Here is a 12,382-nt window from a genome sequence, read left to right as displayed (position 1 = left end):
ATTTGCTCCACCAGCTTGACGGCCTCTTTTTCATATTTTTCAACCTAAAGCATCGTTTCTTCAAATGTCCTTTTAACCCACAAAAATCGCAAATCCTAGTTTCAAAGCTCTCTCGAAAGTCTGCCGGCTTAAAATTGCTATTTGGTTTCCAAGTATTTTTCTGTTGATATCTATTATATCCAAAATGCTTATGATATCGAAGATTCCCGTATGGCCTAAACCCTAGTCTATCTTTTACGGTAATCTGCTATTTTGTTTCTGAGGAATTGGATTATTGGTAGCATTATATGTCGCTGCCAGTTTACCTGTAGCTTTCCCCATTGTATTTGCATTTGAAGCCATAGAAACGACATTGTGAATAGAAAAGAAGTTTTAACATTGTTTTTTTGCCGCTTCCCAGGTCTGTATAATTTTCTCCGCAGACTCAAGGGTTTGATCAGCTTCGCTTAGAATTCTTTGCTTAAGCATAACGTCTTTCAAACCAGTCAGCAAACGATCTCGTATTGCCGTGTCCTTAAACGCACCATAGGCACACAGCTCAGCCTGAAGTTTCAATGCTAATAAAAAATATTTCGCCGACTCATCAGCGTTCTGAGTATGCTGGTTAAAAGAAATTCTTTGGCAAACACCAGAGGCAGTTTTGTCTAATCTCATTTTCAATTTTTCTATCATGGTAGGTAACGGTACAGCTGCCAAACTACTACTACTAGTCGGAAAAATGCTCGAGTTCCGTGTACACGAACGGTCCCACCAATGTACACTAAGGTCTCTTTTTACACGGTATTTTTTCGCACGGTTTTTTCATACACGGCTTTTTTTACACGGATTCCGGAATCAATACGGTTTTTATTTACGCGGTTTTCGCAATTAACACGGTTTCTGATGAGAGTCAGAATTTGTTTTTTGAGAAAAATTTTAAAAGGGAACAGGTTGTCTGTAAGAAAACGATTATTAGAGCTAATTTAAAGTTTAAAAGTTAACTAAAATCATTCACTCAACAATTCACGAGATCATTGACTGTCATTTCATAAAATGATTAATCAGTCTTCAGATGTAAATGATGTAAATTACACGACAACGTCTCTTCCGCTCAGTTGTGGTGTACGATGTCAGTATCGTCATTGATATTATCGAGAATTTCGTAGCGGTGAAGAAATAGTCGGATTTACTAATCTCTTCAACTATTCATCTTATCGAGCAGTACAGTATTTTATACCCATTTGAATAATATAACTCTAGTAATATTATGATTTACGCCGATGAAATGAGTTTCTTCAGCATGACACATAGCAATTCCCTTTTCTAATTTGATCCATATTCATCTCTATAAATTCTTCCCCTTTAATTCTGTCGCTGCGTGTATAGATCTTCATCCAATACCCATGTCGTTCCACCCAGTTTAATTAAAAAAATGACTATTAAGATCGTTAGTGATTACTACACATCGCAACTACGAAATTGAAAAGAATTTATTCTCAAGCTTTATTTGCAGTGAAAGTGTTTATGGGTGGTATTATCAGTACTTCCTTAGTCGAACGTTCTAAATTGTACGTATTATCGTTCTTTTGAAAACCGAATTCATTAAACATAAGGCATGAGCCATTTAGTTTTTTTTTTATTATTGTACAACGTGCTTCCTGTGTGTTCTAATTTTAATTTGTCATCCAATGTGTTTTATCAAGTATGACTAGACCTTCTCGTAACCTCAGGCTGGTTTTCAGATTTCTGTTTTTATTGTGAAAAAACAGTTACATTTTATCAAAAACAAAACAAACCAATACTCAAATCAAGGGTTTTTGGAATTATTACGTCAAATTTTCCACGCGGTTTTTTTTTGCACGGTTTCCGCAATTAACACTGTTTTCTTTTACACGGATTTTTTAACACGGTACGTAACCCCCGTGTAGAAAGAGACCTTAGTGTAATAAAATGGGCTTACGGTCATCTTCTGGAATCTTATTTGCAATGAATACAAATTCTAGTCGTTCCACCCAATGAGTGAAAGATGTACCTTTTCTAAAAGGTTCCATTGTGGAAGCAAAACCTTGAGACATCTTTTCAAAATTGAAGCGTAAAATCAAAAATTTATCACAGAAATATCCCCAAAAATTTAAAAAATTAAAAAAAAAAACAACCGCGAGAAAAAAATCCACAAGAAAAAAAATATCAGAAAAATTTGTTTCCACCAAACAATTCACTAACCTTGAAATAAACTTGAAAAAGCAATTACCACCACAACAATTTTTCCGTTCGCGTATTAATAATTTGCACTTTAATAAAATTTATATATTTGCACTACTAGTATTAGAGCCACAAGAAAAATTAATCGACTGGTGGATTGAGGTCAATTGCAGTTTCAACTGGTAATATTCCTTAGTGACAAGTGTTATTTCATTGTTCATTGAATGCATCAACAAAAATATATCTGTCAAAGACGACCAACTTTTTGGAGTGGACGATCTACAATTTTTTGTAATAACACGCCTAAAAAAATCCGTGCCAGTTCTATCCGATGGCAGATCACATAGGCATTATCAAAATGAATTCATTATTATTGAAGTTTACTTAATAATTATTCTGCTAATAGAAATTTGTCGTTGTCGGTTAATTTAAAAAAATATTTTTCTCTGGCTCGTGGTCTCGAAGGGGTTGAATCGATGCGACTGACAGTTTCGCTATCTTTGCGGCATTTTATCGCTATCTTTTTGCATCGCAATCCTTTCTAACAGACAGTGAAAATTACAATACTATCTGGCATCGCTGCGGACCAGCCTCCTGCTATGACGTCATGAAACTGTGGCCAGCATCATTCTGCAAAAACCAAAACAATGAAGAAGAATGGCTAACAAAAATTTGGATATTACTAACTTATTGTTTATTCAGTACCCTTTACCACACTTCCCCACAAATGATCGATCAGATTATCATCACTCCGAAAAAGAAAATTATGACCGACGACACGACCAGGCACTCCGAAGAAAAATCAGCATTAAAACTGTTCGCTAACGATTCACCGCCAGTTACCACAAATCTAGCGACCCCTTGTAAATGATAAAAATAATCTTCTCGAGCAACACTGTTTAAGTTGCTATGGACTAGTTACCAAGGAACCCCAAAACAAATGAACATGTTTTGAAAGCGGTGGAATAGTTCTATTAGTGTTCAACTTTGTCCAAATTAAGCAGAAATGCATTTAAATGAACTCGATTTTCGGAATTTAATCGAAACTATGGATGAAACCAACGAACGAGGACAATGATCTGCTTCCAGCGATTCATCCGTACACTTCAACTGCTAGCTTTTCTGGGCAGTAGGATTCGGTGTAATATACCGGTGTCAAAATTGTTTTGTGTCGGTTGATTGCGCAGCAGTAGAAACAGTATTTCACCTTGTTGGCCACTATTCGAGGATTACTAGTGAAATTCCACAATGAAATCATTTTACCGTACGTTATGCCGGTCGCAGAGCACTAGCTCGTTGTCGGTCATTTCCATGTCTTCCTTCTCACACAACGGTTTCATGTCAAGACCTGAATTTTGAACTTGGCTTTATAAAAGACATAACTCATACTCCTCAATTTTTACATTCCGCTCGAGTCAGGTAAATCCATTAAAATGTTCCGTAATATAATAACCGATCTGAAATTTATTTTGTTTACATTCATCTTGCCTTCGGTATGCAGTAACCAAGGATATGGTGACTGTTATTCAAAATCAATAAATATATCAACTTGTGCTGCCAGTTTAAAAAAATTCACTAGCGTTTCCGATTTGACATTTCCAGTTACTGAGGGGTAGTTAAATTTACAATACAGTTTTGATAGACGAGTGGCAGGTCGTGTCGTCGTTATGACTTTACTCGATTTGAAATGCTCGATTGTTTGTTTACCATACTCTGAGCGCTCTGATTGCCCACCAAATGCCCCAGATGTTGGCTACACTCACGATGTAAAATACCTGGTGATCACTTTTTTCTATGTGTTAGTGCGGTTGTCATTTTATTTTGGAATAACAGAGAGACGTGAAGAAGAAAAAACATAAACAAATGACGTTTCGGGAGTTGCTTTTATGAAAATATTTAGAGTTGGTTCTGTTTGCGAAAATATTGGCAGTGAAATGCGGTGTTTTGTTCCGGGATGTTTCAATCGTTTTCATCACCTGCATTTGAAATGCCACCCACAGCACAATCACTCCATTATTCATAATAACTTTAATAGATACCACAGTGCGATCCGCCAAATCCTTCCTCCAACGAAATGAACAGAATCGGATGTGTGTAAAATTTTTTATATTTCGACGTTACCTTGCAAGCCCTTGAAGAAAAAATGTCCAGATTTTCAATTAGTGCCAAAGATTCGCTAGGCTGCGCGACAACTGGAGTAACTTAGAAGTGAAATCCCGATCTGAAATGGTCGTTTGTTTATGTTTACATGCATGAATCCCGGCGCGCCATACTTAATTTCGTGAGAAAATTACCAACACAACCAAAACTGTCTTATCACGCCACCAGTATATTTTACGTCGTGGGCTACACTATTACTTGCTGGAGCGCCTTATCCTTGCCACCGGGCTGCTGCGGACCGTCTGAATCGTACATAAAGACTAAAGCATCGAGCGTCGAAATAAACACATATTGAAAGTTGATTAAACGGCTTGAATGTAAACTTCTACGTGTATATTTTAAATTTTTAACAATTAAACGTGATTACGATTTGGTGCATCGCAATGTCTGCAGCTTGCATCATTTGCAATAATTCACCGGATAAGAGACCAGATTGTATACTCTTTACTTTTCCTGATAAAACTGAACAATCAATCGAATATCAAAAATATTTAGTGGCATGTGATATTGACGAGTCATGCCTATCCATCAATAAAGCCCCGCTTTATATTTGCTCAACACATTTCGAGCTCAATTGTTTTGACGATAGTTGTGCGGAAAGAATTACCTTGAAGGAAGGAGCTATTCCTAGTTTGAATATGGAGAGGATCGAAATCGAGGCTTATGTGGATGAAGATTTTCAGATTTTGGATGAGTACATGCCGTTATTTAACATTAAGCAGACCAAAGTGGCATCAGAACCGTCGGTTGATCTAACGATAGAAGATAATGAAGAACATCCAAGAGTTGAAACTTTACTTGTTCCGAAACCAGAACCAATAGAGGATACAATTGAAGAAGCATTCATTTGCGATGCCAATGAAGTTAAAACAGAGGCTCCAGATGCGGATGAGGGTGTTCCGGACCCGTTCGATGATGTAAATCCGTCTACAGATGAAAAATATTGTATTTTATGTGAGGACAACGAAATCAAGAACCCTTCATGTCGACTGTACGTTTTCCCTCGTAAAATTCCAAAAATTTACAAAAAGTGGATGATGGCTGCTGGTTTGGATTTCGAAGAATTCAAAACCCGCGACATTTACAGCTGCAATCGACATTTTCCAGAGAACGGGTTTTTTGTAGGTGGCAAATTTATTCAAAGTTGGGCTACCCCGAGTTTAAATTTGCCTATCAGAAAACAACCAGCTGAAGCTTCAAGACCTTCAACAATATCAGCATCACAATTTACAGTTGATTCAACATCTGCGAAAGATAAACCGGCTGGGGCAAAAATCATTATTAAATCAAATCCTCAAAACAGAAAAAACGCCGAAGCACTAAATATAGACCCGGATAGTTATGCGCAAACGTTTGCCAAAGTTGTAATGGAATTGATGCCGAAAAAAATCAATTATAATGGAGAGGACCGCCCGGTCACTGGAACGATTGTTTTTCATTCTAACTTATTCTAAATTAAAGGCTATTTTTAATCAGATGTGTTAAATCTAAGAACTGTCGGAATATTATTAATTCAACTGAGCTGAATAAAAAATTAACACATTAGCAAATTTATAATTATCTTATGGTTCTAAATTGTTGAAACTCTATTGTGCTGAAAGGTCCATGTTGTTCTAATGGATATGTCGCTCCTTCCGTAGGTGAATGTACCCGAATTTGTCGCATGTGTGTATCTCTTCCATTTTGGTGATTGCTAATAACTGCTATTTGTATCATAAAAGTACGCATAGGAATATCCCGCACTTCTTTAATTGCTATACAAACCCAACCGGACGGCTCACATAGATCTACAACTTCAACTTCCTGCAAGTCGTTAAAATGCGTTCCACAGCGAATAGAGATCCGACTCGGTGTATAGCTCTCATCAAGTTTGTAATCGGAATAGATGTAAATCTGGCTTACTGTAGTTTTCCTAGGAAATTGAATATTCACGAGATGAGGCAATTGTCCGTCAGATTGCCAGTATGTTTCCATCGAGTTATCACGTAGTTGCTCAACACCAAAACCTGCAGAATTGACCTGTTTAGATTGAAAAGTAGTACGAAATAAATCCAGATATGCGGAACATTACCAGGTTTGCATGAGGAAAGACTCCAAACCGCCTGCGAGCCAACCTCGCGAACATTACCCGAACGTTCTTCCGTTGTAGGGCATACATTCGCACCTGTTTTTACACTCATTTGTTTAGATTTGCGCAGAATAAATTCAATGAAACGTAAAATACTGCAGAAGAGAATTTAGTGATGTATTTTTTACTCGATTAATCAAAATAATCGATTAAAAGACTGAGGTAATCGAGTATTTGTAAAGGACTATTCACACATTTCAGTTCCGTGACGGTTCAGTGAAAGTGCCTTCAGTGCGCCGTCAGTGTTTTTTTATCGGAACCCTTCCGTTCCGTTTCCGTGCTGTTTCCGCTCCGGCACAGCCAATGCAATAACATACCTACTTCAGTGAAAATAAAAAATATCGGTGACGACGAATTTGAGTTTGCCGGACGGACGCTACACTGACGGCGAGCTGCACTAAAACGGCACGGTGCCGGATAGGTGTGAATGCGCGCATAGAAAACAAATGAAATAAAATCAGTATCCGTGCACGGTGTCGTGCCAGCACTAAAGCGGACCGGTTATGTGTGAATAGTCCTTAATCGATTAACGACAGTGCCACTACCCCCCGCATTGAGCAATTTGACGTCTCTGTTACTCACACCCAGAGATGCCAGATATTTTCATAGAAAATCTGTATTGATTCGTATATAATATCTGTATTTATCTGTATTCGCTAATAAAATGAAATTTCTACAATACAATTATGTTAAAAGGTGTTATTCCAACAGATTATGGTTATAGAGTGGTAGATTAATGTCGTTTTTCATTGAGAACACTCGTGGAGTGTTTTGCTCGATTCGTGCACTTTTCGTGCAGTCGGGCAATCAAAACAGGTGCACTGTGTTTCATTGATTTGCACCGCACGAAAAGAATTTTGCACTCGTTTTCTTTTCCGAGCAGCATGCCTGCAAACCAAACTTTACAAAACCGTTTCATTGATCGGCTGTCAGCAAAACACTGGCACTGAGCGAGTGGAATCAATGAAAAACGACATAAATTTCATATCTTATATTATATTCATCGACGAAATTTTATAGTTTTTTCCTATCAACAACAATTGAATTATGGTGCCATATACTTGTCTAATTTGAAAATGTTCACTTCATAAGTTGAGATGGATTTCCAAAACCCAATATGCAACGTCAAGTCAGGTAATACAACTGTCAATCTGGCAATAATGTTTCATGATGTCAAGACTTGTCTAACTTTTAAGTTCAATTTAGCTACAAATTTTAATATAAATGGATTTCAGTGTTCTTCATTAAATATCTGCACCAAAAATATATATTTTAAATAGTGATTTGTACGTTGATTTCTAAACGTTTATACCGTCATTGCAATCAAATACTAATAGATAGCTCAAATACTAATAGATAGTTTAATTTTTTCCTTAATTCTTTTGGTGAAATCTGTATAAATCTGTATTAAATTTAAGAAATCTGTAAGAAATCTGTACTCTGTATTAAATCTGTATGCGCATGTAAAAATCTGTATAATACAGATAAATCTGTATAAATGGCATCTCTGCTCACACCGATGCAGAGTGCGCAGATCTCACGACGTAAAATACACTGGTGGCGTGATAAGACAGTTTTGGTTGTGTTGGTAATTTTCTCACGAAATTAAGTATGGCGCGCCGGGATTCAAGTACGTAAACATAAACAAACGACCAGTTCAGATCGGGATTTCACTTCTAAGTTACTCCAGTTGTCGCGCAGCCTGGCGAATCTTTGGCACTGTTTGAAAATCTGAATATTTTTTCTTCAAGGGCTTGCAAGGTAGCGTCGAAATATAGAAAAATTTACACACATCCGATTCATGTTCGTTGGAGGAAGGATTTGGCGGATCGCAATGGGGTATCTATTACAGTTATCATGGATAATGGAGTGATTGTGTTGTGGGTAGCATTTCAAATGCAGGTGATGAAAACGATTGAAACATTCCGGAACAAAACACCGCATTTCAATGTCAATATTTTCGCAAACAGAGCCAACTCTAAATATTTTCATAAAAGCAACTCTCGGAACGTCATTTGTTTATGTTTTTTCTTCTTCACGTCTCTCTGTTATTCCAAAATAAAATGACAACCGCACTAACACATAGAAAAACGTGATCACCAGGGTATTTTACATCGTGCGCAGATCTATTCATATACGAAATTAGAATGTGTGCGAGCCGAAGTCAAAATTTGTTGTGGGCAGGGTTACCATATTCACAGATTTTTCTGTAAATCCGCAGATATTTTTGCCTATTTTGCCACACAGATTCTGTGTCACAGAACACAGATTTTATCAAAATTTACAGATTTTTATGAATATTTCATAAAAATGTCAGATTTTTAAAATGTTTTTCACAGATTATGATCGAAATTATGCAACACAGATTTTACACAGACTTTTCAAGTTGAAACATAGATTTTAAAATGACAACTCTGGTTGTGGGTTCAATTTTACAATGAGGTAAAACATTTTTGACTCATAATCATACACTGCGAAAAATGCATATAGAATTTCGTGAGCTATGAACTAATGAACCAAGTAGAAGACAGTTCCATTACGTGATATAGAGTTTCATGAACGATTTTGTGTCTTTCTCAACTGTTCTCCCCGCTTGTGAGGAATTCTGGCAACCGTCAGAAGGCTGGCTGCCTTCCGGATGCTGTCAAAATTGTCCAGGCGAAATTGCGTAATTATCTCGCCATATGTGTCTTGTTTATTTCTCTCTTTCTTTTTTTTTTCTTTTTTTTAATTCGACTTCATTTGATATTCGTCAACCTCGCATGTGCATACAAAAAACGAATCTTGAGACGAGTTAAATGAGATTGAAATATGGGTATGTTTGGTAGTGAGAAAGCACCGTTATTGGCAACAAACGTTTTCCATAATTATTATTATGAAGGGTAATATATTATTGCCTTTCATATGTACTTTTTAAAGAAAAAATGAAACCAAGACGCTAAAAATGTAGAACCGATTCAAAACGTTTCTGCCATTCTTGTATGACAAGAATCTGACAGAAACAGAACCGTTAATAACCGCTAGGTGAAATTCTCTGCAGGAAACGGTTGTTGCATTGTTGCCAGACTTTTGCCGGAATTCTGACAGAATTCCGGCAAAAATGGCTGGCAGACATGAAATGATTTTTCGATGGAATATAATCAAACCCCTGCTATGGCATCTGGTTCCTGAAACCGACGCATTTTGTTTTGGTGGCGTTGTTGTCAACAATATGTTAAGCTACGTTCATACCATACAATCAAACCACACTGGTGTCAAAAGTTAATTTCTTCAAACCCAATATAAATATAACTCTTGTCTAGTATTCTCTGCAAAACAAGTAATTTGACCTCTTTTTGAAAAAGAAAAAAAAAGTGGTTTGATATAGTTTGATTCACCCCGGTGGTGCGATTGTCATCTGCATATTTTTCCACACTGAAAGAAAACGCCAGCCGCATTTAGAATGAAACTTCATTCAATGCGATAAATAACTGAGAATTCCGACTATTGAATGAAAGAACAATCTGCATGATCATATGATCAATATTCAGTGAGTTTTACTTCTTATATGTGTGATTACCATTCATATATTATATGACTGTCAGTTACGTTTGAAATGTTAGTGAACTGTGTGTTAATCATCATGAATCAGACTGAATGTATGTTACCCATTGTCATTTTAATCCCTGAGAAACTATTCTTAATAATGAATTATAGAACAGTTCGAATAATTTTATGATGAGCGAAAAGTGAGTTTCATACTCATTTCTTCTGATTTTCTTCCATCATTTATATGATTGGCATAAATATATGGAATTGTATTACAATTGTATTTAAAATTGATCGAATCGAAATGAATTTGTCATATGATATTCCCGTAACAAAATCTTTCCATGCATGTAACATTTTCATTTTGCAGTGTTTCAGAAAAGTCAATGACAGAATGTAAACAAAACGCGTTTTTAATCGAAGTTATACGATTGAGGTTTTTATTTAATACGTATTGGAGTGGTGATACTAAATCAGTGATTAAGAATGGTGCTCGATGGAAATCTTGGAAAACCTGGTGTCAGAGTACTTTAGTGAGTATTTAGTGAAGTAAGAGTCTGTAGTAGACTTAGAATTCACGTAACTTAAGGGCAATTTCTGCTTTAGACTTCTATTTTTCTAGGATTGTATATTGTCCCCTGATTTAATAAATTCAAAACCTCTTTGAATCCGTATATCGGATCAATTATATTTTATTTGTATCTACTATCTTAAACAATCAGTTTGATAAGAGGAGACTTGCTCCGACCTCCGACCCTTATGTTTAATAGAAAATCGAACCAAAGAACTGAATTGAAATGAATGACGACGCTTTTTAAAGAAAAATAAGATTTAATCAGTAGAATGAAACAATGAAATGTTCAAAAATTGACAAGAAAGTTTTCATTCTACCATCGATCTACTGCATACTCTTGGAATGGATCAAATCTGAGTTGTTTCTTCTTACAAACGTCTTTTTCCAGGATTGCTTTGGAGATGGAAACCAACAAATCTCTGTAACTATTTTGCAATGCAGAACTTGATCATCTGCATACTTTGCTGCAGATTTTTAGTGTACAAGTCAATCATGTTCTTACTCTCAATCAATTTTATTGTAAATAAAAATATTGTTTTAAATAATTGTTTAAATTCATTTTAAAATCATTACTTTTACAGACATTAAATAACAAAAATAAATCAAAGCGCTGGACTTTATCTAAATTTAACTTTTCTGGCTGTTTAAATGAATTTATTGTGAAATCGTTTGGAAAGGTTATAACGGTTTACAACAGTAATATAATTTGCATTTGAATGGAAACGGAAAAGTCGTGTATCTCACAGCAAACGATATTTTATATGAAATTGATACTTTCAACTTCAAAGTTTTCTTACATTTTCTTATATTAACAAACCATTGTATTTTTCATTTGACCAACCAATTCCACAGCGGAAATAAGTGATTCTCAATCGGAACTATTCGGTTAAATACAATTTATTGTATTTTGATGACAAAATATATTTTTCACTGTGCAATATGTTTTTCTTATGTTCACTCAAAATAATAATCATGTTATAGTTACGTGAAAAGTTATGTGAATATTTTCCACCCTACTTTTCACGTAACTTTTAATGGACTGGCATTTAAAAACTGTTTAATGCATAATCCAGTAAAAGCTACGTGTTTCATAGGTAAACACGTTATGAGATTGCATGGACGTTATGAGATTGCATGGAAACATACCGGGACGCACTGTTATAGGCATTTTGGAAGCTCCTGAACCCCTCACCACAGTCGAGTAATTGCAGCCAGCGTTCTCCAGCCGTCCTGGTCCTGTGTGTGGGTGTGATGAAGGAGTCTTCCAAACATTCCTCCACGGCAAGTATTGTCTTTTTTCTTTGCATCCAAGTCCTGATCTTGCTCGCGTTTGTAGATGTCTGCCCCTCGTTGGAAACCTCTTGCTGCCCAGCACCATTGATGCGCATGATTTATCGTTTGAGGTTGGACTGGGACGCAACATAGTTAGCATCATGGAAGCCCCCGATACGTTCCCCACAGTCGAGCCACTGCCGCCAGCGATCGTCAGCCGTCCCGGTCCTGTGTGCGGAAACGAAAAGGGGGTCTTCCAAACCACCACAAATGGCAAGTACTCATCTGCATTGAACGGTTCTAGCACTGATCCGATCCCAGTTTCCAGCCTTCCATCGCAAGTCCGATCAAGTAACTACAATCTGCAGATTTACTACCAAAACGTCGGTGGTATGAACTCATGTGTCGACGAGTATCTGTTAGCAAGTTCAGACGATTGTTTTGACATTATCGCTCTCACCGAAACTTGGCTCCGAGAAAACACACTGTCTGTGCAGGGGTTTGGTGCCAGTTACCAAGTTTTTCGAACCGATCGCAGT

General features: G+C 36.6%; 2 protein-coding genes across 2 annotated transcripts; one reads left to right on the top strand and one right to left on the bottom strand.

Annotated features, from left to right (window-relative positions):
* The first annotated feature begins 3,919 nt into the window (after nucleotides 1–3,919).
* Nucleotides 3,920–5,898, top strand: LOC131437343 (uncharacterized). Its single transcript, XM_058606617.1, has one exon. It carries the CDS (start codon nucleotides 4,725–4,727, stop codon nucleotides 5,793–5,795), a length of 1,071 nt encoding a protein of 356 aa, XP_058462600.1. The 5' UTR covers nucleotides 3,920–4,724; the 3' UTR covers nucleotides 5,796–5,898.
* Nucleotides 5,881–6,948, bottom strand: LOC131437344 (anaphase-promoting complex subunit 10). The gene is made up of 2 exons (XM_058606618.1): nucleotides 6,413–6,948; nucleotides 5,881–6,347 (listed from the first exon to the last, which is right to left on the bottom strand). The coding sequence occupies exons 1-2, from the start codon at nucleotides 6,519–6,521 to the stop codon at nucleotides 5,899–5,901; spliced, it is 558 nt and encodes a 185-aa protein (XP_058462601.1). The 5' UTR covers nucleotides 6,522–6,948; the 3' UTR covers nucleotides 5,881–5,898.
* Between the last annotated feature and the right edge of the window lie 5,434 nt (nucleotides 6,949–12,382).

This window comes from Malaya genurostris, chromosome 3 (assembly GCF_030247185.1).
Source record: "Malaya genurostris strain Urasoe2022 chromosome 3, Malgen_1.1, whole genome shotgun sequence".
NCBI classification, from domain to species: domain Eukaryota; kingdom Metazoa; phylum Arthropoda; class Insecta; order Diptera; family Culicidae; genus Malaya; species Malaya genurostris.
This window is presented reverse-complemented; position numbering and strand designations above follow the sequence as displayed.

Coding starts and splice junctions, on each gene's coding strand:
- LOC131437343 (XM_058606617.1), top strand. CDS start 4,725: ATGTCTGCAGCTTGCATCATTTGCAATAATTCACCGGATAAGAGACCA.
- LOC131437344 (XM_058606618.1), bottom strand. CDS start 6,521: ATGAGTGTAAAAACAGGTGCGAATGTATGCCCTACAACGGAAGAACGT. Junction 6,348..6,412: donor TCTTTCCTCATGCAAACCTG/GTAATGTTCCGC, acceptor TCAATTCTGCAG/GTTTTGGTGTTGAGCAACTA.